Source organism: Crocodylus siamensis, chromosome 1 (assembly GCF_052110815.1).
Source record: "Crocodylus siamensis isolate JL-2025a chromosome 1, ASM5211081v1, whole genome shotgun sequence".
Lineage (NCBI taxonomy): Eukaryota > Metazoa > Chordata > Crocodylia > Crocodylidae > Crocodylus > Crocodylus siamensis.
In genome coordinates, this window is record NC_143395.1 from 42,702,103 (window position 1) to 42,729,562 (window position 27,460).

General features: G+C 44.4%; 1 protein-coding gene across 8 annotated transcripts in view; it reads left to right on the plus strand.

The window, feature by feature from the left end:
- Positions 1-11,893: 11,893 nt before the first annotated feature.
- MCPH1 (microcephalin 1) overlaps positions 11,894-27,460 on the plus strand; it is a 241,711-nt gene continuing 226,144 nt past the window's right edge. For 7 of the 8 annotated variants that reach the window (XR_016440311.1, XM_090033401.1, XM_090033411.1 and 4 more), the window contains exons 1-6: positions 11,894-11,994; positions 12,177-12,268; positions 16,602-16,720; positions 23,355-23,439; positions 25,184-25,298; positions 26,495-26,635. Coding sequence is in view for 7 of the 8 variants with exons in the window: in XM_090033401.1 (XP_089889527.1) it covers positions 11,976-11,994; positions 12,177-12,268; positions 16,602-16,720; positions 23,355-23,439; positions 25,184-25,298; positions 26,495-26,635 (571 nt within the window). In the remaining variant the exon portion in view is untranslated. Of the gene's footprint in view, positions 11,995-12,176; positions 12,269-16,601; positions 16,721-23,354; positions 23,440-25,183; positions 25,299-26,494; positions 26,636-27,460 lie in introns of those variants that run through there. The other variant, XM_090033454.1, reaches the window with a different exon arrangement.

A 27,460-nucleotide genomic window follows, 5' to 3' on the forward strand; every position in this document is an offset into this window, starting at 1 on the left:
AAAAAAAAGTAACGAGGGGACTGATCCTTTTTTTATTTTATTTTTTCATGGAGCATGGCTGTAACAATATGTATGGATCTCAGAGGCAAAACCAGCAGCAACAGAAAGGAGGAGTCTGAAGGAGGACCAGGAAGTGAGGGAGAGAAGACAGGAAAAACGAGAGAGCTAGGAAGGCTGAGAGAGAACAGTCGGCCCTGTAACAGCTCTGTAAGTAACTGTTATAATAAAGACATTGTTTATATTAAGTAGGGAGTTGTCCCTTGATTACCTATACAGGGTCACATGAAACACTGCCCACTTGTCCCACAGAGGGGGAATGAGCTGCTGATGGGCCCTGAGCTGCAGAGGGGCACTGGTCCTTTCCTCTGCAGTGGTGACAACACCCCCTGGAGCCACCTGAGCTGGTGACTAGCAGGTGGGTGTTGCCCCAGCTTGGAGGCAGCACCCATCCCATTCCAACCCTTGCCTGAGCCTGAGCTAGGCAGCATTTGGCCTGCTAGCAGCCCTCTGCCAATGCGGAGGGAAGGACCAGGGCCGCCTGCAGCTCAGGGGCCACTCAGCCTGCTGGCAGCTCACCCCCAGCTGTGGGAGATGCGGGCAGGCTCTGCAAAAAAGAAAAAAAATGGATCAGGCTTCTCACCATAACAGTGATAGAAGCCTCTACATTGAAACAGTGAGTTTTTAACCTCACCTTAAGGTGTATCCTGAATTTTGCTGTTCCTGTTTTATTTTATTTCCTTATGGAGGGTTCCTTCTGCCTTTCCCTTAGCCTCAGACACTGAAATCCTTTTATAACCCTGTGTCAGAGGGTTATAACACTCCCTTGTTCCAAAAGCAGGAAGAGTAAACAAGCCCTATACGTCCATGCATGCTGTTAGAACATCATTTCTTTTACATGTGCATCTTTTATGATCCTTTTGGTCATGAACAGTGCATGCCTCTGGTGGGGGGGAGCATGGCAGCAGCAGGAGCACGACAACAGCGGCAGGAGCCCAGCAGCGGTAAGTGGGGGAACTCCCGCAGCTGCTGTCAGCGTTGTCGGCAGTGGGGGGGTGGCAAGCACCCATCAAGAGTCGGTGACCACTCACAGGCGCCACTGGCAGCGTTGGCATTGGTCAGCGGGAACCGTGGACTGCCCACAGATGCCACTGGCGGTGTTAGTAGCAGGGTGGCAAGTGGTGACCACCTGCAGGTGCCACCAACACTGTCAGCGGTACCTTTTTGCAGGGCGTGCACTGCCATGCTCCAGGGGTGAACATGCACATTTGTGCACCCCCTACACGTCGCCCCTGCTTTTGTCAAGGAACATATAAAATATTTTTATTGTACCAAATACAACAATACACATTTTTCACAGTAACATATTCATTTGCTAGTTGTTTGATACAATTTTACTGCTGCCTGCATGTCTTATACAGAAGCGTAGAAGTGTTTCAGCATTCCAACATGCTTATGATTACTAGATTTAGGCCTATTTTTGCAAAAAAAAGACTACTGAATTGAGTGCCCAACCAAAGACATCTCAAAGCACCTGATTGCAGAAGACACGCTCAGTATTTTCAAAGAATTCCAAACTAGAAACCCAAAAATTAAGGCTTCCAAAATCACTCGTCATTTTTGGCATGTTCCAAGTCAGAAGGGCTTGACCACTAACCACTTCTGGCCTGCAAGGTTCCCCGTGTATCTGTGGGGAGCCCTGTGAGTCATGGCCCTATGTACTAGATTGGGCATGCAGGGTGGTAAAAGGTCTGATTCCACTGCATGGGGGCTGGGAGGAGGCAGCATGGGGTCCCCAGACCTAATCACAGATGGGCAGATGCAGCACAGGGCCCCAGAGCCTGGCTCTGGCTGGTCAGGAGTAGCACAGGGACCCCCAAGTCTGAGTCTGGCTGGGCTCAGCCTGGGACCCAATCCCAGTATGCGGAGGCAGTACAGGGCCTAGTCCAGCTTGTGGACTGGCCCCAAGCCATTCATCTGGCCCACAGGATCAAAACTGTTCCAAGCAAAAGTATAAGTCTCCAGTCTTACAAAAAAATAATGCCTGTGTTTATCTCTGCATACTATGAGTTACCATGTTGAAGTCAATGGACTCTGACTGTTAGAGGATGATCAGTCTAGGCAACTAGCTTGGAAGTTTCAACTGTAGCAATTAACAGAAAGTTTCTGAAATATGTTGATGTTCATTTGTGTATGTTGGTGACCCAGCTAACAAAAGATGTCCTTTCACTGTGGGTTTCCACCAAGAAATATTCTAATGCAGAAACCTCTCTACTTTAACAGCTCTCTCTTTACAAGAAGATGATGTGGCACTTTGTATGTTTGCATTAGTATACAGCACAAATCTAGATCCATGTCAGTATTACACTCTTTGAAAGAATGCAGCAACAAGCTATACATACATAACCAATTCAAAATAACAATCCTACACAAATCTATTGTCTAACCAAGTAGCAAAACTACACCGTCAACCCCAACACCCTAACCTGCCACAGGTAAACTAGCAGGACCACGGTGACCAACATCCTGCTGCTGCAAACATTTTTAAAGAACCGCTAGTCAGGAACCTCTAGGTTTTAGTCCCTGAAGACGCACTGGCACGTCTCAGTTAAAATCCCCAGCATTGGGTGCAGGCAATACTAAATGCTTCTGAGAAAAGCAGACAAAAGAAAACTGCATAAGACTTGCCGTGCCAAAGATCTGGACCCGATGGCCCCTTTGGAACTTGCTCACCACGCCTTGGATGGAAAAAGAAAAAAAGAACCAGAGAAAGATGTAATTTTGGGAGGTAGATCTGATGCTCACTCCTGCAACTTTGTAGGCTGTCTCCTCTTCGCAGGGGTCCACCATTCCCATACCGTCATCTTACCACTCCAGATGTTTCAGTGGAGATATTAATCTTGCATTTTTTCCATCTCATTAGTTCTCCCTTGTGGGGACCATATGTATATGCCTCTCTATTTTATCAGTCCTAAGAAACAGGTCCTCTGACCCCAGGGCTTCCTATTAAGTTCTCCACCCCATTATGTCCCAAATATAGTCTCACAAACCCCTTGGGGAAGTGATACCGTGGGCCCATGCCCAGCATCTCTGGAACTTGCTCTCTCAGTCTGTGTTTTATTCTCTTTCCAGATGCCCAGAACAGGGACCCCACACTCACCAACCCCGATTTCCATTAGCTTCTGTGTGGCACACTCTCTTTGTACCTTTTCTCTGGTAAATCAAAGTTAGGTACTCTGCCATCTCCAGCTGATCCAGCTAATTACTGCACCTCCATGCAATCCCAAGTTCTTGTTCATGCCGCTCCCCTCTCCAGGGAACTAGCTATTAGTTCTTCCTGGCTTTAACTTCTAGGATAATCAGCTGGGCAGCCTGGCTCAGCTTTCAATTTCCTGCCCTGCTGGCAACTCCAACTGGTTCTTATAATTAGCATCCAGGACTTCCCACCCAGCTCTGCCACTGCCCTGTCTTGCTGCTGCAGTAAATTTTCCTGTCCCCATCTCTCTTTGGGCTTCTCATTACAAGGCACAATCGCTGCCCTGTCACAAAAACCCTGATATGTAGCATTAGGAGGGGAAAAAAATGTCTCCTTAGGCCCATGTGGCAACCATAAAGCTCTGTCTGGTGTGTCTGTTTATGCAAATTATGCATTGTATTCTTGATGAGCTGGTCTCTATCAATTCAGACACTTATTTGCAGACACCTGCCTTGATGCCCAGACCTCATTCTGGACAATGTTAGCCCATTCTTTTCAAAGATATAGCAAACAATTTACAAGAAAGAGAAACTGAAGCATGCTACATTATGACAGAAAATATATATATTTAAAAACAAAACAAAACAAAACGTGGAAATATTACAAGCAGTATCAGATTCTGATATTGAACTCTAGCTGCATGCCACCAGTTTTCATCTTAAGTATGTAACTAGATCCATTGTCTACAGCCAAGCCCTAGGTTCAGGGCTGTCCCTTGGGAGCGAATTGGAGTGACTGCCCTGGACCTTGCACTTTGAGGGGTCCCGTGGAACTGGGCCAGCTTTGCATTTGTCCGCTTGCCACTCCCTTCCCTTTTCCCCACCCCCCTGCTGCCGTGTCTGAGCCCGGCGCAGGCTGATTTGCCCTAGGCCCTGCACCCTGCTATGGTTGTCTCTGCCTAGATTAGAACTGTACCTGCTCTGATCTCACTGACTGGGATGTGCACCTTAAGGATCTAGAGCAAGGATTCTTACAGTTACAAAACTGTAGCCATTCAAATCAACAAAGCCAGACTCAGACCTTGCTGCAATCTGTTGCAATATACCAACACCAGGACATAAGTGGCAGTAGAAAATATTATTTGGCGGGGGCTGCACAGTGGCTGCAGGGCTGTTCTGGAACCGATGCATGCTGGTACTGTGCGCACGGTGGCAGATGAGCATGTGGCGGAAGTGCTAGAACCACTGTCACTGGCTCAGTGGTGGGGGGCCTAAGCCCCGTTATCCTGACCTTCCACTGTCTATGTCTATAGACCCCAGTTTAAACACATGTCTACAGCTTGGACACATCAGTAATGACTTTCTACCCCTCCTGGAAACTGGCAACCATCTTAAGGCATGAGGCACAAATCTGTCTTGGCTTAGACAGCCACGCAACCTCAAATGGCATCCCTCAAGCAATAGGTTACCTAACTCCTATTCACACCAAGGCATCAGGCCTTGCAATGGACCCAGATGCTGTACCCCGTTACCAATACAGACCACATCATTACAGGAACAAATACTTTTCTACTCTGCATTTTGCCTAAGCTTAGTTATGTAACATCCATTTTAATATATATGACTAACTAAACAGGATGGACAGGATTGTAGAAACATTTTTCAGACATACTATGCTATATACTGTTTAGTTTTATTCATGGCAGAGGGGAAACAGACAAGCATGATAGAAGAAGTAATACTGAATTAATTTCATGAGCTAGTCTTTTCATGAAAATGTACCAACATGAAGAAAGCTTGTTGGTTGTAGCCGAGTGGTCTAAGGACATAGGCAGGAAAGGTTCTTTGGGTAAATGCAGTCTCCCTATGCATGAGAGAATGGTGTTTGTATCCAAAAGCTTGCAAATAACTTTTTCCCATTTATTTAGTTGGTCGGCTCCGGGGGCTGCCTGTCCCTTTTTCAGGCTCTGGGGCCCAGGAGCATGGCCACCTTCCCATGTGGGGTCTGCTCCCTTTTGGGGTCCCTGGCACGCCAGCTGGAGGAGCTCCAGGCCACACTGCAGAGCCTACGTGCCATCAGGAACTGTGAGCAGGAGATTGACTCCTACTGCCAGGCCCTTCTCCTGTGGGAGCCAGAGGGTAGACCACCGTCTCCCTACAGGACAAAGGAGAACTCTGGAACCTCCCACTCTGTCCAGTCAGGGGCATGGACCAAGGTGGTCAAGGGCCCTAGGGCCTGCCGCAACAAGGCCCCTGCCCCGACGGAGCTTAGCAACAGGTATGCACCTCTTGCTGCTCCAGCAGAGCCTGCTGACTTACTAGCTCCCACAGGCAATACAGGCTCATCTGCAGCTACCATTCACGCTTTCCCCAAGACAAAACGTAAGGTGTTTGTAGTGGGAGACTCCATCCTGAGGGGGACTGAGGGGGCAATCTGCCGCTCCAACCCCTTAGCCCAGGAAGTCTGCTGCTTCCTGGGGGCCCACATCCGGGACATTGCGGAGAAGATCCCAAAGCTCTTCCAGCCCACAGACCACCATCCTACGCTCCTTATTCATGTGGGCACCAATGACACAGCTCGGAGCGCTCCCAGCCGGGTCATGAGGCACTACAGGGATTTGGGAGTGGGGCTTTAAGGGTCTGGGAGCACAGGTGGTCTTCTCTTCGATCCTCCCAGTCTCGGGCTATGGGCTGAGGAGGGAGAGGAGGATCCACGTAGTCAACCAAAGACTGCGGCGCTGGTGTCATCGGGAAGGCTTTGGCGAGAGAGACAGCGAGCTGCTGGGAAGAGATGGCCTCCACCTCTCCCCCCTGGGGAGGAGACTCTTCTCAGCCAGACTAGCTGACCTGCTCCACCGGGCTTTAAACTAAACCCGCTGGGGGATGGGGGGATTACCGCCACTGCTGGCCCACTGAGCAACCCTTGCAAAGCCAGTGGGCAAAGGAACTTAAGGGAGCCCACCCTTGCTCCAACCCTGGTACAATCTGTGGGCAAGGCATAGGCCCCCAAGGGGACACTTGCCTGCCTGTACACAAATGCCAGGAGCTTGGGGAACAAGCAGGAGAAGCTCGTCCTCCTGCTCAGTGCAAAGAATTATCATGTCACTGGGATAACGGAGACCTGGTGGGACTCCACGCATGACTGGACCACGGGTATAGAGGGCTATACCCTGTACAGGAGGGATCGTGTAGATAAAAGGGGTGGGGGTATAGCTCTCTATGTTAAGGAAAGCTACACGTCCCTGCAAGCTGATATTGGCATCCAAGGTGGACAGCTAGAGACCCTCTGGGTTAAAATTCGTGGAGAACATGGCACAGGGGACACAACGGTAGGAGTCTACTACAGACCTCCCACCCAAAGTCAAGAGCTTGACCAGGAGTTTGGCTGGGAGCTGGCTGAGGCCACGTGCTCCAGGACCATGGTTGTCATGGGTGACTTCAGTTACCCAGACATCTCATGGGAGGATCACTCAGCAAAATCCGAGCAGTCGCAAAGCTTCCTCTCATGGCTGGATGACCTCTACTTAACTCAAGACGTCTATGGGCCAACGAGAGGCAAAGCGCTGCTCGACCTGGTACTGGCTACGGGGGATGACCTAATCGGTGACGTAGTGATCTATGAGAAGCTGGGCGACAGCAACCATGAGCTGATCACCTTCACCATCAGCCGTAAAGCTGGCAAGTCAGTCAGCAACACAGAAGTCCTTGACTTCAGAAAAGCCGACTTTGACAAGCTCAGGAGGCTTGTCAGTCAGGCCCTAAGGGACCATAACCCAAGGGAGTTCAAGAAGAGTGGTTGCTCCTCAAGGGAATGATCCTCAATGCACAACCTAAGTCTATTCCATCTCAAAGGAAAGGCAGCAAGAGGGCACAGCAGTCACCCTGGCTCTCCAGGGATCTAGCAGACCTCCTAAGGCTAAAAAGAAAAGCCTACAAAGGATGGAGGATGGGATTAATCTCCAAGGATTATTCTGCACTGGTCCAGTCCTGCAGGGAGCATACCAGGAAAGCCAAAGCTGCAACTGAACTCCAACTAGCTTGGAGCATCAAGGACAATAGAAAGTCCTTTTTCAGATATGTGGGGAGCCAGAGGAAAAGCAAGGGCAACGTTGGACCCCTGCTGAACCAGATGGGGCAAGTGACAACTGACGCCCAGGAAAAAGCCAACCTATTAAATGGGTACTTTGTGTCAGTCTTTCATCAGTCCCATGGGACGCACATGCCCGCTATGGGACAGGGACGTCTGGGTGGGGGAGATCCCTTGCCCTCCATAAATGCTGACCTTGTGAAGGAACATCTTGAGAAGCTGGATACCTTCAAGTCAGCCGGCCCTGACAATGTACACCCCAGGGTACTCAACGAGCTGGTGAGCGTCATAGCCCAGCCCCTGGCATGGATCTTTAAAAACTCCTGGTGCTCTGGTGTAGTGCCCGAAGACTGGAAGAAGGCAATGTGGTGCCTATCTTCAAGAAAGGGAGGAAAGTGAATCCGGCTATCTATAGGCCCATTAGTCTGACTTCTATCTTGGGGAAGATCTTAGAAAAGCTTATTAAAGAGGCCATCCTTAATGGACTGGTCGAGGCCAACATCCTAAGGGATAGCCAGCACAGGTTTGTTGTGGGTAGGTCTTGCTTTACCAATCTCATTTCCTTCTACAACCAGGTGACCTATCACGTGGACAAGGGAGATGAGATTGATTTATCATGACTTCAAAAAAGCCTTCGATCTGGTATCCCATGATCACCTCTTGGCCAAACTAGCCAACTGTGGCCTCGGGTCCACCATGATCCGCTGGCTGGGAAATTGGCTCCGAGATCGGACCCAGAGGGTTGTAATTGATGGCAGTCACTCATCATGGTGTCCTGTGAGCAGTGGGGTCCCCCAAGGCTCTGTCCTTGGACCCGTACTGTTCAACATCTTCATCAATGATGTGGACATTGGAGTTAGGAGAGGACTGGCCAAGTTCGCCAATGACACCAAACTTTGGGGCAAAGCATCCACGCCAGATGAAAGGCGGGTGATCCAGGCTGACCTGGACAGGCTCAGCAAACGGGCGGACAAGAACCTGATGGTGTTTAACCCCGAAAAATGCAAGGTTCTCCACCTTGGGAAGAAAAACCTGCAGCATCCTTATAGGCTTGGCAGTGCTCCACTGGCTAGCACTATGGAAGAAAGAGACTTGGGGGGTCATCATTGACCAAAAGATGAACATGAGCCTGCAATGCGATGCTGCGGCTGGTAAAGTGACCAAAACGCTGGCTTGCATCCATATGCTTCTCAAGCAAATCCCGGGACGTCATTCTCCCCTTGTACTCGGCCTTGGTGAGGCCACAGCTGGAGTACTGCGTCCAGTTTTGGGCTCCACAATTCAAAAAGGATGTGGAGAAGCTTGAGAGAGTCCAGAGAAGAGCCACGTCCATGATGAGAGGTCAGGAAAACAGACCTTACGATGAAAGGCTGAGAGACATGGGACTCTTTAGCCTGCAAAAGCGCAGGCTCAGGGGTGATCTGATGTCCACCTATAAGTTTATCAGTGTGACCACCAGGATCTGGGGGAATGTTTGTTCACCAGAGTGCCCCAAGGGATGACGAGGTTGAACGGTCATAAACTACTGCGAGGCCGTTTCAGGCTGGACATAAGGAAGAATTTCTTTACTGTCCGAGCCCACAAGGTCTTGAACAGTCTGCCATCGGAGGTGGTTCAAGCACCTACTCTGAACACCTTCAAGAGCAAACTGGATGCTTATCTTGCTGGGATCCTTTGACCCCAGCGGACTTCCTGCCCTTTGGGCAGGGGGCTGGACTTGATGATCTTCCAAGGTCCCTTCCAGCCCTAATGTGTATGAAATCTATGAAATCTATTGTCTAATAAAAGATATCACATCTACCCAAAGAACCTTGCCTGCCAACTTGAAGAATGTATTAGATACTGAAATGTACTAGCTACTGGATTTTTCAATTCCTAGTGCCGTAACATTTAAGTGCTGCACAAAAGGCAGGGATCTGAGTTCTAAAATGTACCACTCTGAAGATTCAGCCTGCAGTGGGATGTGGAAAAGATGCATTATAAACTAGTGGTCCTTAAACCAGTGGTCCTCAACCCATTTGTAAACATCAATGTCTAGTCCTGACGCAGTAAATAGTTGAAGGAGAAAACAGCCCCCTGGCCCTGCCAGTGCCCCACACTCTCAAAACACAGCCCCTTCCCTCCTCCAACCTCCCCAGCCCTGCTTGCGTCCCTCACTCCTTAGCCAGTGTCCCCTGTCCCCAGGCCCCCAGTGTGTGGGGCAGAGGGTGGGTGTGTGGGGTTGGGGTGATGTATGTGGGGCATGAGGGAACATGTGCCCCCCCAGATCTGTGCTCCTACAGTGGCCATGGGGCTTCAGGCTGGCCAGACAGGAGCCACATTCACAGCTGAGTAGGCAGCATGTAGCACAGGAGAGTAAAGTGGGCTGGTGAGACTCGTTGCTGCCACTACTGCTGGGACCCCTGAGCCAGCTGTGCTGCCAGGAATAATGGACAGGGGGCTGTGCTGCCCTCACCTCCTCCCACCATCAGCCACTTGCACACTGGTTTGTGACTCTACCCCACCACCATGGCCCAGCCACTGCCTCCACCACTGCTCAACTCAAGCTGCCTGCACTGCCTGCTGCCCCATATCACCTGAAAGGTAGAGCTGTGGCCTGAGGCTATCAGGAGAGGTTGCTGGACCATGACAGTAGAGTAGAAGGAGAGTGGCTGGTGGCAGGAGGAGGTGAGGGCAGTGCAGGCCTCCCCCACACCTGTTACTTTGGTACAGCTGCTGGAGGGGTCCCAGTGGTGCTGGCAGCAGAGCATCACCGCCCTGCTCTGTCCTCCCACTCTGGCTCTTGCTTGCTGGGCTGCAGAGGCAGCTTTTGCTCATGCCCGTCTAATCAGGCAGCAGCCCCATGCCCGCTGTGGACACACAAATCTGGGGAGACACGTGATGTCCCTCTAATATTGTCTGTGCCCCCCAGTGCATCACCTATACCCTCTCCCCTCCCCGCCATAGATGTACCTGCAGGGAACTACAGAAGCTGCTCTCCATACTACCTGGCTACTACATGGATGTATGCACACACACACATGGATTTGGTGTCCCCTGCCTGATTGCCCTCTTCCCACTCCCCCCAACCACAAGCAGCCCCTTGCAGGATGACTTGAGAATCACTGACTTAGATACTTATTACCATGGTGCTGAGTTGTACTCTCAGTTCTGTGATGGGCTGTTATTGTTTAGCATGGCACTGTTTTTTTTTTATTTTGGCTCTTGGGGGAATGGTATGTCAAAGAGCTGTGTTTTACAATGTGACTTCAAAATCACAAGGGTAGGACTTATCTCATTATTAACCTTCCATGTATTCAAAAATAAACCTGGTGTTGTGTCAGCAGACTAGCTGTGGATCCAGAAAGGGTGATTTGTTAAATTACAGGATAGAAAGAGAAAATAAAATTGGAATCACTGCTTCAGCTGAAGAACAGGCATTTTTGCATTGCTTTCCCTCCCCCCCACAGCACTTAATACATGTCACTGCTTTGACTGTGAACAACGCCTGCACCTTGCCGAAACATTAAAAAAATCTGCAGACTCCATGATCCATAGTATTACATTTTCTTTGTGACAAGAAACAAATGCCCCTCACAATTTCACCATACATTGTCAAACACAAGTAAGAAGCAAAGCCATCAATAAAGGTTTTTGACATTGATAAATACACATCCATCTGACAGGTGTAAATAGCTCTCACTAGAAACCTTTCTTTTAAAAACAACTCCAAAATTCTTTGAACATCTTGCAAACTAAACGAGAGCACAAGACGTGTGGTTGACGGGCCCTTTTCTGTTTAGATGTTATTATTTTGTGGACTAGAAGAACTTTTTACTGTTTTGAAAAAGAAAAGGACAGCTCTCCCTATGCCTGATGAAGGGTGTTTGTGCCCCAAAGCTCGCAAGGAGCAATTTTTCCAACTACTTAGTTGGTCTAATGCAGGGGTCAGCAACCCCTGGCACATATGCAGCACATATGCCAAGCATGGCACGCAAGGCCATTTTGCTCAGCATACCACCACCAGCCCAGGCTCTAAGGAGCTGCTGCCAGCCACGGAGCCCAGGCTGCTCCCAGCAGGGAGCGGGGAGGCTGCAAACAGCTGCTGTGGGCACTCTGGCACCTTCCAAGGTAGATATTTTGATTTTTTTGGCATTCTGGCCAAAAAGCGTTGCCTACCCCTGGTCTAATGCAAGATCTAATATCTACCCAAAGAAGCTGCCTCAGACCTATCACATGGATTTTTAGGCTGCAGAGGTGCCGGGGAAGCCAGCAATGCACAGCTGGCACTCTCTACGGGAGAAGCACGGCAAGCAGAAAACTGAGGGGTGACTCCTCCATCTCCTTTGCAAGAGGTGCAATGTAACGTACTCCCCCTCACCCTGTATGAAGTGGGATGCGGGGTCTCAGCTAGATACACTCTGAGCACCCTACAGTAATCCCTTCCCCTAAGGTCCCGCGCAGGCGCACATAACCCCTAGCTCCCCAGGCATGATGTCACCCTACCTTAAGCCTGGCCCACTCAGCCGTGACCCCTGTAGCTCTAAGGCCCCACCCCCTGGAGCGACACCAAGTTCACCCCCCTCCCCCCCCGGCACAGGAGGGGGTGGGGCCTCTCTCAAGCTTGGCTTCTGATTGGCTGGGGCGGCGGGCCGGGGCGCGCAGGCGCGGCAGCGGATTGGCTCGGAAGCGGTTTGAACGTTGGCGCGCGGGAGCTATGGAGTCTGTGCTGCGAGGTAGCGGTGCCGCGTGTGGGGGAGCGGGGCGGGAAAGGGGAGAGCGGGGCCTCCCGCCGCCGCCGCCGCCGCCGCCGCCGCCGCCGCCAGGGAGGCAGGATTTGGGCTCGACAAGGGCCCCCGCGCGTTTCCTGCTGTCACACGTGACGGACCGTGTTCATGACCCCTCTTCGCCCCCCCAGGTGTCTCCGCCTACGTGGAGGTGTGGTCCGCCAACAGGATGGAGAATTATTCTAAGACCTTTGCGCAGCAGCTGCGAGACATGGGAGCCCAAGTAAGAAACGAGAGCGGCCCGGTGCCCGCCTTGCTTGTTTGTTGTCCTAGTGCCGCCTGCTTGCGAGCGGGACTGTGTTTGCGGGGGAGACTCGCGGGCTGGGTGCTGGCGCTATATGCTGAGTTGGGAGCGTTAATGTCACGGGGGGAATGCATTAAACCCGTCCACGTGTTGGCATCCAAAAAGTGTGGGTGTGCCAGGCGCAGTAAGATGTGTGGGTGTGAAGCAGGTGTGCTGGTCACATGCAGCGGACTTGAGACAAATATATAGATCCGAGAAATGAAAATCTGAGTCTCCTGCTACAAACCCTGTATTTTTCCACTTACCTTGTCATTGCTATACTGATACACACCTCAAACCAAGGACCTGAATTCTGCCCACATCTCCTCTAGGGGAGTAGGTTGTAGCCATGTGGGTCTAAGGGCATAGGCAGGTTATTTGGGTGAATCTGATATCTTTTATTAGACCAACTTATAGTTGGAAAAAAAAAATTCTTAGCAAGCTTTTGGGTTTAAAAACAAAGGGTTTTTCCCATATCTCTTCCATGTACTTGCAGTGCGGTCCTTGTAACATGATGTTGTGGATTCTTTGTACACGCTCCAGTGATTTCTGCATAAAATATATTTTGACTTCCACGAAAACCAGTAGCTATGAAGTTTCAAACCATAACTGGAATAAACTTGTATTTTGGATGTTTTGGTTTTTTCCTTCTTCCACAGCTTTCCCTGTTAGAGATTCTTAAAACCCTTGTTGTGTTTGTTCATGTGTTAGCCCTCAGTGCCTTTTTAAGAAGGCATGCACACAGGTCCTGTGAGAGGGGAAGGGTGTGGGTACAGTTGTACTGAGCCCCCCTTCCCCCCCAGATCAGATCCCTCTATTTCCTGTTTCCAAAATGGGAGGTGCCCCCTCCCCCCAGATGTACTGGACCCCCACACTTTTTCACTTGCACAGTTGTACCTCATTCTAACTTAGTAAATGATTGCACCCAGGACAGAGAATTGAGCTAGATTCTGCTACGTGTATATCGCAGCTGGGTTTACATGAGTAAACAGTAAAAAGGTGTGTGTATTTGGGGTTTGATTTTTTTATATTTTGGGGGATTTTTTGTTTTGGGGGTTTTTAGTCACAATTCGCAAGCAGATATGACTCTCCATGAACATAGGGAATATGTCGCTTGACTAAGAGGGTGCTAATTTACATACCTGGCTATAATTTTACTAGGACATCTTCCTGACTCTTTTTGGCTGATTTGACAGCAAATGACAGAACAAGTAGGAAAATTAATTTTACAAGTTTTCAAAAATACTTTTTGGTCCATCAGTTAACAGTTCTTTTGATATTGCTCTGGGGCTACTGCCTCCCCTTCCCACTGTACTGCTGAGTATCCTTGGGGCTTCACTTGGATCAGCACCCTGACCAGACTTTACAGCTTAGTGGAAGAGAATCCCATGAAATTTAGGATTCCCCAGGTTCACAAAAGAAAATGGGTCGGTCTCCTGTTCATGTATGAATGGAATTCTTGTTGGTGCCAGCTGCCTTCAAATCATTCATAACCAGATAAATTGTAAGGTAGAAAGACCAAACTGATTCATTACTTAAGCCAAAAAGCAAAAGCAAATGAATTGGATTTAGAGAAATGCAAAAATGAGATACAAATATCTGTTTGTTAATTTCTCCCCTGGAATAGATTTTTGAAGTTCCCTGTAATTCCAGCAGCAAGCAATCCTGCCAGCTTCTTGGGTGATTGTCTAGCCTCCTTGGCTGGATTCCCTTTCTCCTCTGGGCTCCTAGTAAATACTACACCTCTTCTCACCACCCAGGGCTTAAATAAATTCACTTCTTATTATCACCGTCATCCCTCATTTCCCATTTTGCTTCCTGGGGAACATGCTTTTTTTCTGGTAGACTATTGCTTTCTAAGATCTGGCACCTGCCTATGAAGTGTACCAGTACTCTTGAGTGTGCACTAGGCCATTTTTGATGCACATTCTATTCCATGTAAACATTCCCAGAATAGAGTTTCTTCCTATCTGTCTGATTAATAACTTAATAGAGGCTTTTTCTTGACATAGACTTAACCTTTGTCTAATGAGGAACACTGACCTGAGCTGACTGTATGCAAACCCACAGTTGGTCCAAGCTGCTAAGCTATATCAATATAAAAACATATTGCATATCAGTTCATCTACAAACATGAATGATCCAAATGAACATAGTTTATTATTAGCTGTTGATGGAGTACAGATATTACAGTGGTTAGCCCAACTTGGGGAATACGTGCATGAAGAAATAGTGCCCCACAAAATGAACCATTGTAGATTTAGGTACCCATTAACTTGAATTAAAGAATAATAAAATGGATTTTTGTTTCAAACAGATATGACTGTGATAAAAACAGTTGCATCTGTTTGTAGATATCCTATTTCCTTGAATAAATGGGCGCTATTTTAGATAGCCATTTCAGGCTATAATCTCACTGAGATCTTCTTGTCTTTTTCTGGCTTCTCTGACAATGGATAACAGCCAAGTAGTAAAACGCATGGTTTTCAAGTTTTTTAAAACTTGTCTTTGTTTCATCATCTAATGGTACTTTTGCTATCATTCACTCAGATTGAAGGAAATTAGAATATCAAAAACAATACTGTATTTTCTGTAACAACGTATTTTCTGTAAAACATCCATTTTATTTATTTTTTTTCCTCTTGACTTTTGCTTTCATTTTAGTGTGTATAGGAGTGAAAGACCTCTTTACAGGGTGGGTTTGGTTGATTTTAATAATAAAAATGCTATTTCTCTTGTCTGTTAGTTACCTGAGACTGTCACTTATACTCTGTTTTCATATGGAGTTTTGCACAGATCTTTATCTGTTCATTATTTAACTCTAGCTGTGTCTGTTTTTTTCTCAGAGGCTTGAGGCTTTTTCTCAGAGGCAGAGGCTTGAGGTATTTGGTACGCACAAGCTTGTCTGTATTTCCCACTTTGGTACGCACAAGCTTGTCTGTATTTCCCACTTCCTACCCCGCCACCCCAGATGATACAGTTGGTCCAATAAAAGAGATCACCCACAAATCCTTGCTTCTAATTCCTCCCAATAAATTTTCTTCCAATTTCATGTCTATCAAAATACTTACTGTATAGTAGACACCTCAGCTTTTCCAATATTAACTCTTTTGATGGCTCAGGTAGTTTAAACCCCAGGAAAAGAGTCCATAATCCTAGTAAGTTTCTAGCATTGACAATTAGAATTTAGTGGTGCCAAAGAGTTGCTAAAGCTTTTTTTCTTTTTAAAGTACCTGTCCCAATTACAATCAGAATTCAGTTTCAACTTCCACCATTCACCGTTTTTCTCTCAAGTTCCAGTTTTTTTTCTTTAGTTTATTCTTACAACTCACTACTTTTAATGGCTTGTTAGCTCATCCCCACAGCCAATTTCCTTCTGTTCTTTCCCCAACATGGCCACTGAGAGAGCCTCTCTTTTTTTTTTTTTTTTTTTTTTTCCATTTTCAGTCACATTTGTCAGATTATTTTGGCTCATCCATCAGAGTTCAGTAACAGGTATTCTGCTGCTTAGTTACTGTTGCAGCTGGACAGATAGCTACTTCACAATAAAACTAACTCCTTAACCAAAGGTACTTCCATTTGAATAAAGGATCATCAAGGTTTAATGGCCATTCTTTGTTGTTCTGTGTTGCTGTCTCCCACAGAATATTAATACAAAGATTGATTGATTGTTTTATTAAACTTATATGCTGTCCTTGCCAAAAAATCAGGTTGTCTTACTATAAGAGAGAGACAGCATAAAGGCAAACGGAGTATAAAACAAACCAGCTTTAAACAATATCCCAACCTACCCTGGCTTGTTAAATTCCTGTCCAAATGGAAAGGTCTTATGGCATTACTGAAATGCTTTCTGAAGCATTTCTGGTGGGCCTTGAGAAGGAGGGAATTCCAAAACTTAGGAGTGACTACCAAGAAAAGCCTCCCAAATGTGTTCACCAAATATGGTAGTGCACTGATGGTACTAGTAGGATGTTGCTTCTGGCTGGTGTGAGGAGTGTAGTAAGGTGTAAGAGAGAAGTATGCAGAAGTAAAAATATAGCAGAAAAGGTAGACAGACATACTATCGGAATTAAATGTTTTTTCAGAATCGTTCTTACCTTCTCTTTGCTCTCTTCTGTTGTTCTCGCCCATTATTTGCTTATGATCTTTGGGGGTTTTTTTAGAGGCGTGGTGTTTAGTGCAGTAAAAGTGGAATGTTTTGTGTAATTTAATGATGGTTTTAAGATTAGGTGGGTGGAGATATCTAAAACTTTCTACTTGTATATTTCTGTAGGTTTCAAAAACTTTTAACAAGCATGTGACTCATGTAATCTTCAAAGAAGGACATTTGGCTACGTGGAGAAAAGCACAGCAGACTGGAGTAAAACTGGTTTCCATACTGTGGGTAGAAAAGTAAGCAATATTACATATTATGACTAGTTTCAGAAGGAAAGAAGGAATCTGAACCAGCGTTAAGACTGAATCATGCTGAAAATGAAGAAAAGTACATCAGCTGTTGTTTACTTGAAGTAACCTTTATACATATAGTCACTTTCTAGAGAGAACAAGCTGCATTTGGTATTATGAGGGTTAGTCAAAAACTAGGATATCAGCACTTATAATTCAGGAAATATAATTAGTAGTGTAATATCTCGCATGCGTTTTTGTTTATGTCAGCATCAGGAAAATGCTAATTGTTGATTGGGCTGCCATCTTGTGTATTGCTGCTCAGTTATAAAAATGGCAGCCATAGGTATAGATTTTGCCAAGGAGGAATCAGTTTTTGTTACAGAGGGCATGGATGACAGCACAATCCATGTGATGGCTTAAGAATTTTTTTCAGCAAGAGTCTGAAGGCAGCTGTTTGAAGTGGGTGTCATGGAACAGTGACAGAAGGAATACTGTTTGCCTGTGACAGTGATTGCATATATATTGTTCACATAACCATGGGAGCCATTAAAAATCTTCATCCTGAGGGCTCCCTCATTTAACTCCAAGTGACTTTAACTGTTTGGTCCTCCGGGCTGAAAGAGGATTCAGTTGTTCAACAGTGAGGTACAAGATGCAGCAACAAGAGTGGCTTCAGAAACACTGTATTTTTTTTCCATCTGGAATACAAGCCTTAGTGGGTTATTGTCTAAAGTACATCAACAAGCATGGGGACAATGAAAAATTGAGCCAGTGATCAGCATCAACAGACTACACAAAAAGTGCTTTAGCAGGATTTCCTGTTTGTTTTATTATTGATCCTTGTGCTACTATTTCAAGGTATGCTGGTTACCTTAAGGAGACCAAATCAAAGATTTATTTTTTTTCCATCTGAAAAATTAAGAAATTGTTGTTATACAAAAAACTAGAACTCTTGGTTCCAATACGATACCTTTTATTAGACTGACTGGAAAATGGTAAGAAAACTGTGCAAAAACGAAGTTTATTTCCTACCTATGGGGACTTTTTATCATCTTGTACCATCTACACTTTTCCCAGAGCCTGACAAAGGGACTTTGATCTGAAAAATTGCAGAAAAGGACAATTTTCTTGCCATTTTCCAATTGGCTTAATAACAGGTATTATATTGGAACCAAGAGTTCTAGTGTTTTGTATGTCTTTGTTTCAGACCAACACAGCTACCAAGTACACCCCTGAAATTGTTTTGGCTATGTGTGTTGCTTATATTTTTGCAAACCTCTACCTCTTGCTTCTTATTACCCAAAGTGATTTGAATAGATGGATCATTAAGAAAAGATAACATCTGTTCTTCGTGATCAATAGAATTTCTGTTTTTCACAGGAAAATATAGTACTTGTTTCTGAGAATTGTAGTCTTTCCCAGTGGGAAACAAAGTAGTCTGCTGTGGTTTTTGGAACTTGCAATCTCATAGTTTATAGATAAATGTCAGTTACCTTGATCAAGACACCACTCTGTGAGTACTTCATGAGATTAAAGTTTGGTTTTAGAGACTAATAAAAACAGAATGTGAACCTATCCAAGAAATCTTTTTTTAATTTTGTAGCATAAAGTGATAGTTTTTATCACTGCTGTGTCAGCCTTGGGCAAATCAGGAGTTCTTTCTGTGGCACCAGAAGATTCCTCTTTGCAAGCATAAATTTGTATTGAGAGCTAAGATGAACTTTGGACATAAAATTCCAGATACCAAGAGATTGTTGATCCCTTCTCAGCCTCTTGAAGGCTCAGATCGAGCAAAAACATTTACTCTCCCTGCATTTTATCCAGATTATGCTGATAAAGAAGAGAAACCATGGCATAACTTGGATGTCTGATGGGTCATAAAAATCTCTCATAATGTCAAAAGGTACTTTATGTTTTTTAAACAATATAAAAGCACAGAAAAGCATCCTAGGATATCTTCAAGGTCCATACATCCTCAAGATAGTGTAGATGTGGATTTGCAGGCATTAGCCAATATTGTATTGGACAAAAAGTAATTTGTTGCTTAAAATAAGTGAACCATCTCTTTCTAACTTGTGTATTGATAGGAAAGCTATTCAGTCAGATTTATACTGCCTCTTGCCTTTCAGTTGGTCTTAACCTAATAATGAAATTGCATTCTAAAAACTAGACTTGAAAAATAATAGGGAAATTTTATCTGAGAGTTTTATTTCTTCAAGTCTCTAGTATTTCAGGTTGTTTTTCCCAGATGCTAATCAAATTGATGGGTGATTCCATTGTGAATCTCTGACTATGAAATAATTAAGTTCTGCAGGTGGCTAAGTGTATTGAAGTGCAAGTAAAATTTGAAAGTTTGAAATCTTGTCTAGTCTTAAAGAGTACACTCTCCAGAAGGGACCAAATTCAGCCCTAAACCTATAATATTGGGGTATGACATACATAACACTTAGACAAGCTTAAACATAGCTTAAATTTGAAGCAAAAAGATGTACAAGCCGGTTAAACAGGCTTAAAGCTTCCTGGAACAATTAAAAATATATCTGGAAAATCAAGTGCTCTTTTGAATCAATTCAATGTTACCTGGGTCAATGTTACTTGTGGACACCAAGTATTCTGTGACACTGGTCTGTTTGGCCCTATAGGATCTCATGCTGCATTGCTTCTTACTCCTTTCCTCTGCTGTAACTGGCTGCTCAGGCATGTGGTCAGAAGTGTACTACCCCCATTCTTTTTCCTTTTATTGGCACTTTTTGTCAACGAGTTCCATTATGCTGCTTGATCAATAAAGGCAATCTTTCTAGGAACCAGCTGTCTGCCTTTCCTGCTCCACCATAATCCCTCATCATGTCCCCCTAGTTTCTGGGAACTCAGAAATGTGAGTCCAGGAACTCCTCTTCCACCTACCCCTATTTGGGACCTCAAGTCAGGTAGGCACACTGCAGAACTCGTTCAGGTGCAGGTTACTGACCTTTAATGAACTCATGTTTAGAAGAGGAGGGAAAGCAGAAAAGTAAAAAAGAGCCCCTTTCACAGGTCACCTACCCACTAGGATCCCCATAGTGTGGTTACAAGCATTTGCCCTACCCTTACCAATTGCCCACTGTGAGGCGTGTTGGGCTGGGTACTCAATCCCATCCTGTTTTCAGAGCCACACCACTTAAGTGCTTAAAAGGTGACTTTTCTACCAGGAGTGTTATGGCTCTGGTCGCCTCTGACTCTTTAAAGTTGCTAGATCAGTCTCCAATCAATGACATTCTGGAATGGTTCAGCTGTGTGTGTCCACACGTTAAAAAGTATGTGCTTCCTGAGAGTTACAGGAGCTCTAGGATACTAAAAGAAAAACATAATTTGACTAATTTAACATTTATCTTTTAAATTTAGCTGGTGCAGAAACTATAAACAATTGTTCACTTACACAGATGCATAGTAAAAACATTTGCTTTTATTTTGTACAGTCATTTGTTGGAATCCATATTCCAACAGTTAAAGTCACTTGGAGTTAAATGAGGGAGCCCTCAGGATGAAGATTTTTAATGGTTTCCTTGGTTATGTGAACAATATACATGCAATCACTGTCACAGGCAAACAGTATTCCTTCTGTCACTGTTCCATGACACCCACTTCAAACAGCTGTCTTCAGACTCTTGCTGAAAAAAATTCTTAAGCCATCACATGGATTGTGTTGTCATCCATGCCCTCTGTAACAAAAACTGATTCCTCCTTGGCAAAATCTATACCTATGGCTGCCATTTGTATAACTGAGCAGCGATACACGAGACGGCAACCAAATAAACAATTAGTTAGGTAAAATGTGAAGTTTTGAGTGAATGCTACCTTAATTAACTTTCTCTGTCTCTAGTATTTGCTGCATTCTCTGTATTTTATGTCAAGGATCATTTATTTATTTGTATCTGTCCAGAACACAAGGTTTCCATTTAACTAACAATTCTATTGCAAGTTTAAGCATTTCCAAGTCAGGAAATGATAAAAAGTAAAGATGGCTTGGAAGTAGAGAGAAAACCGTCTTTCTTTGCTAAATATAGAAAAAACTAGTGGTGGTGTCTGTGTGGCTTTCACCTGCTTGTTTTTACTATTAAAAATCTAGATGTCAGTTCCTTTATGTTTTTAAATGTTCCAGTAAAATGCATAGAATGGTACTGCTAGATGTACTATGCTATTCAGCTTAGGAGCACTGATTTCTGTTTAGACAGTCTTTTAATACCCTCTTAACTCCAATGCCTGATTTAATAGCAGTGGACAAACTTGAATGAAATTTGACAAAGTAGTATTTACTGTTTTATTAAGACTTCATAATAAACCTAAAATGTTGGGAAATGCAAACAATGTTAAATACTAAAAGGTATCTCAATGCACATTATTCTACGAGCTTTAAAATGTGGACACTAAAACCCAAATGATAGTATCATTAGAACTTTATTATAGTTTTAAATTCAAAGTCAACTACTCAACACCATGCAAATTTAAAGTCAGGAAATGCAGACAGTAAGGGCCTTGGATTTGGCACTTTACTTGAGTTAAACTTTTATTGAAAGCATTCTGTATTAGAACATTGCAAAGAAGAATTTCAGTAAAGTCAAGATTAATGTTATAACATCTTATTACTTGACACTGCATCCTGTGAACAAAACCAATTATATAGTGGTGTAATAATTTATTTGCCAGTATTGTACTCTGAAATGGGGTGCTTCTAATAATGATATATTATAGTTATATCTGCGTACTGAAAAATGTAAGATCACTAGATGTCACTAGAATCACATTTTTAGTGAATTTTTAAGGAACTCCTAATATATTGCTTAATGTTCCACAACGCTTCCATAATCATTTCTATATGGTTTGAAAAATAGCGGAATGATTAAATGATACTTTAGTGAGAACTAGTTAAAATTGTGTTTTAGTGTGACCTATATTAGTAGCCAGAATATTCCCCCAGTTTCACTCAGAACGTTCACAAGTAGGCACGGATGGAATTTGGGCCCAGAAAGTTTTCAGCCTATGAGTTCTCATATAAGTATTCAGTAGAGAAAATCAAGAGAAGTATAGCTAAACTGGGCTGAACTAATGATCTGGCAATATAAATTTACATGGGTAAATCCCAGACACGGCCCATTTTCTCCATGGACACTAGAGAGAGGAAAGCAGGAGAAGGGGGCTGTGGACTGGCATTACATTTGTGCCAGGAAAAGTGTCTTTCTCCCAGCACAAAAAGCCAGCATACAGAAGCTAAAGGATTTTTGTGTTTTGTTTTTTTTGCAGAACAAAACTAGTTCTTCCATGAGAAAATGATGCTGGGTTGTTGGTTGTAGCTGTGTTGGTCTAAGGCAGGGGTGGGCAAAATGCCGCCTGGGGGCTGGATGCAGCCCGCCAAGCCATTTTTTCCATCCCATGGGGCCCCTAAAAAATTTAGAAAGTTAATATTTATTTGCCCTGGGCTGCCTGTCATGCGGCCCTCAATGGTTTGCCAAAACTCAGTAAGCAGCCCTTCGCCCAAAATAATTGCCGGCCCCTGGTCTAAGGACACGGGCAGGGAAGATTCTCCAAGTAGATGTGATATTTTTTATATATCTATATATTTTATAAAAGATATGACACCTGCTCAAAGAACCTTGCCTGCCTATGAGAAAATGATAACTCTGAACAAGGAACTTTAGAGTGATCTGTTTTCTAGCACCCAGAAACCCCTATAATGCCTTTATGATTTTCTCAAAGTCCCAAGAACCACATTGTCCCACAGTACTCTTCCCTACTTCCCAAGGGCTGAGAGGGAGGAAGAGCACTGGCTGCTATGTGTACAATCGGGGATTGAGCTGTTAGGGAACCCTTTTGGAACCCTACTTCCTGGGCCCGAACAGTATCCAGACTGTGCCAGGAGAGAGGACTGCCTGTCGATCATCAGCCTCCCCTAGTGGCAGGGGGACCCAAGGGCAAGTCCCGCAGCACTCCCTGGCTGAAGAGCTCACCTTTGAGTTGTACGTAGCTCTTCAGCCAGTAGGCTAGAACATCTGTACATCCCAACCCCAATTTATTTAGTTTTACTTGTTTCCTGGAAATTCTTAGTGCTAGAATTTCCCTAGCCTAAGTGAAGAATGATAAAAGCAAATACCAGGTTACCTCTTTTTCTCCATCTGCTTAGCAGCTAAGATGCCCTTCTTTTTTCAGTGCCTGCCCACAACATTCTGTGGACTCTGGTTTGAGAGAGCACTCTCAGTAAGGGGCCAGATTAGGTTTGCTAGTTGGTGAGAGATGACGTGGGCAAGGCCATAACTGAGGGACACGACTCATGCCAGAAAACTTTTACACTGTTTATTTCAGGGAGCTGAGGGGAGAAGAAGAAAGGAAATGACTTGTGGAGTCAAGTTTTCTGAACCTTCTACTTCCATTTTATTTCTAAGGACTGGCTTCCCATATTTATTTACAAATTATTGATGTTATAGGCTGTAACCATTAGTTCTAAGTCATTTTTTTTATTCTAGGTCTTTTTCTTGTCTTTAAGAGGTTTGACGTGTTATGTATTTTACATATTCACAACTTTTCTCGTGGGGGAATGTTAGTGCTTCATTTGCGGAGTTGAGGTAATATAATGTTTTGTTTAACTGCTTGCTGAATTTTTTTATAGATGCAGAGAAACTGGTATACGGGTTGATGAATCTTTATTTCCTGCAGTGTATGCCAGTGCAGGATTACCCCTACATATTAAAAAAGTGAGTGTATAATTTATAATTGATTTAAGGTTAGTAAATACATCTCTGAACCACGAGCCTTATTTGTTTTAGTGTTACACTTAGGATTACTCTAGGAGCCTTTTGCTGATTTTTGCCTGGAGAAATACAAGACGAACCAAAGCAATTCCTCTGAACTATACACAGGTTTATTGGGATGTTACCAATCAAGTAAAATTACCAATGGAAGCCACATACAGTAGAGAATTTACAGTTATCCTCACTACAAGGTTGTGAATTATCAGGTATCTCAGGACCTATCCTTGTAGTAAAGGCAAATTACTGGCCAGACTTCCAGATACTGTTACCCAGTTGATCACATCTTAAGCTGTTACCTAGCCACATATTAATACAGTTAATGGTGTGATAACTTTGTGGTTTGTTTCTTGTTTTATTACACAAAAAAATGCGTGGCTGGTTCCTATCAAGCCATTAACTGAACATGGGCTTAGACCACAGGGTGGGCTTGCATATCATGGCAGGAAGTGTGATCCTATCTTGCCTTTACTTGCAGGTCTGCCAGGGGCCTCAGAGTCTTATACTTCTCAGATTTTAGACTTTTCTGTGTTACTGCCCATTCCTCTGAGAGAACTATCTGTTAGCCAATTTAACAGGAGTCAGTAAATCTCTTGAGTCATGACATGTCACCATTGTCTGTATCTAGGGTTGTATTTTTGGCATTGGTGTGGTCACTGGCCTGTTTATCTCAACTCACTTGAAACATTACCTGATGCCTTTGGCCTCTCTGAGCTAGTCCTTGTTTTTCGGACTGAATCTGTTTTGGGGCAGCTTATCTGTGAGGAGGAATATTGTGACACCCATCACCAAGGAGTTTGGGGGCTCTTCAACAAAAGAAGCTTATAATTCTGAATCATCTTGCAAAGCTTACCTCTTTGACTTGGTATTTCTGGGTCAGTGAGGTGTCTTAAAGTAGAGAATGTATAAGTGAATGGAGAATGCATGCCTGAAAACACAGAGGCTTTGAGGAGATAGAGCGAGGGTAACATTTTCAAAACTGCTGAGTGCTAAAGGGGTATAGGTTGTAGCCGTGTTGGCCTAAGGACATAGGCAGGCAAGGTTCTTTGGGTACATCCAATATCTTTTATTAGACGAACTGAAATAAGTGGGAATATTATTCTTTGCAAGCTTTTGGGTACAAATACCTTTTGTCAGGCTGAGGAAGCATCTGCAGTTGGTCTGTGCTTTTTCTATTCCATCCAGGAAGACTGCAGACCAACAGTAGGTGCTTTCTCAGCCTGATGAAGGGTGTCTGTACCTGAAAGCTTGCAAAGATTTTTTCCAACTATTTTAGTTGGTCTAATAAAAGATAGCAGATTTACCAAAATAACTTTGTCTGTCTGAGTGCTAAATGGGATGTTACACTGCAGAGTACAGTAAGTAATGTGTTTACCCATTTTGGCAAGGTAAAGTAGTCCATACAGAATTCTGTGGTGCCACAGGTAAATTGATTTCTGTACCTAAGCTAGTTTCTTTAAATGTTGCATATCTCAACACTGTTCTGCAGTGTAAAAATAGGCTCTGGTAGACGTTCCACTTATGACATAATTAACTTGTCTCTGGGTCCTCGGGAGCTTTCAAAATCCAGTATAAAATAATTGTAGCTCTAAATAAGCTTAGGAGACAAAGGTTAAATATCTTTTTTAATTGAAGTAAGGTTTATACTGTGGTTAATGTATGTATTTATGTAACCTTATGTATTTTATAGCATAAATGCATGCAACCAAAAGATTTTATTGAAAAAACACCAGAAAATGATAGAAGACTGCAACGAAGATTAGATAAGATGGCGAAAGAACTAGATATACAAAAAAATGCTTTGGGTGAGTTAAGTATATGCCAGGTTATTAAAAAACAAACCCAACCAAAACGGATGCCAAAAAAACTTAGTGTCTTTTAATGTATAAGAACTCTGTAAGGTAGAATTTACTCTTTAAGTATTTTAAACACAAATTATTTTTAAGACCTATTACAGTAGTTTTTCTTGATGAACAATGAAGGGTGTTATGGAATTTCTTAGAGACATGCAAATCTTGAAGGAGGAGGTATTTTTGGAATTCAAAATTAAGTTTATGGCATTGTTAGAAACATCTTTGGGGAACAATAACTTCTAAGTACCATATTTAGTCAAATCCATGATGAAAGCTTCCCCCCCATTTACTGTTGTGTGGGAGGGGGGAAGCCTCTTGTCTTGAACTTGAGTACATGTCGGGGGAGGAGGGAGTAGGAGGCGGGCGGCTGCTGCAGCTGCGACCTGGGCTTGGAGTTGAAACTGCAGGAGCCTCCTGACCCCTGTAACCTGTCCCCTCTGCCTGCCTTCCCCGCCCCACATCACTTATCGTCTGCCAATCCCTGGCCACCATCACTTATCCTCTGTCATGGCTTTGGCCCTAGTCCAGCCTGAGGCACAGGATACATGGTTACTTCAGCCCCATCCTGACTACGCAGCAATGGTAGGAGCAGCTCCAGGCCCTGTTCCCATTTTGTGCCCTGACTGGAGTGTCTACTGCCACAACAGTGGCTGCATGGCCAGGCTCTACAGGCTTCACGCCCTGGGCTGGAGCAGCACCAGAGCCAAAGAGTCAGCTGTAGAAAGGAGGGGTGGGAATACAGGTATTTGGTGGGGTGGGGATCATCAAGGGATAAAGGCACTGTGGTGGGGGGCAGGCACCAGGACATGCTGGCATGTAGAGGGGAGGAGGGAGGCAGAAGTGGGGATAGGAGGCAACGGCAAGAGCAAGCTGCTTGATTCCCTTGCTACCTGCCCCCTTGCAGTGGTGTTGGGGGTGAATTTAAATTGATCTTCTAAAAGTTAGGTTCTGTACATGGAAAATTATGACAAATTTATAAATTTTGTGTCTTTAGAATCTAATTATTGGGGGGGGGGGTCATTGAGTTTGGAAGCATCTTTGATTTGGATAAATACGCTTTGAAATGTGAACTTCCTGTAACTTAAATGTGGACTCTCTCCACATATGAAAGACTTAATTTAACATGAAAATTGCAATTTCGTTTTTAGAAACAGATATACCAGTTTTATTATTTGAGGATGATGGCTCGCTAGTGTACAGCCCTGTTAGTAAATTAAAGGAGCAATGCGATGCGATGGAAAGGAGAATAAAAGACATGAAGGACAAAAGGGAAAATCTTTCCCCTACTGGTAAGGAGTTGAATTTGTATAGTTTGTGAAAAAGCAGAATTGGCTACCATTCTGGTTGAATTAAGATAGTTTCTTTTGCATACTTTGAAGGACCATGATATCTTGCATGTTCTCGTAATTTACAGTGATGTAGTCATGATGGTCCAGGAATTAGATAAGAAGCATATTTTTGGGTGATATCTTTTATTGAAACAACTGCAAGGTTGGGATAAAGCTAGTCAGTGTTTCAAATTGAAAGCATTATTTATTAGGGAACTATTAACTAGTTACAGAACTTTGCAATGACAAAAATCCTGAGAAGTATTGTCCCCTTTTGAGAGTACGGAGTACTACTACTATTCTTTTCTCTTGCCTGGTGATCTTCCAAATACTAAGGTATATCCCCCTTCCACTGCCCACTCTTCCCCTTGAGAGAATAAACCCTTTCTTATATAGTCTGGCCTTTTTAGCTGCACATTTCATTTTGTACTTCGCCCTTTCCATGGTCTATATATCTGCATTGTATTTCAGAGATGGGTTGTAGGTAAAATAATTGGAGTTAGTGGCACTAGGTTGAGTGGTTGAATGATTTTTCTTGATTGCTTCCCAGGCTTGCAGGGACAATTCTTTTATGACAGGGGCAGGCTGGATTCAGCCTGCCAGGCCGTTCTATCCAGCCGGCAGGGCCCCTAAAAAATTTAGAAAATTAATATTTATCTGCCTGTGGCTGCCTGCCAAAGATGACAAGGCACCAGGGGCAGTAGGACCTGGGGGAGCTGGCAGCAGAACTGAGCAGCTGCAGCAGCAAGGCCTGCCTGGCCCTGCTCCACCCACAGCTGGACCTGT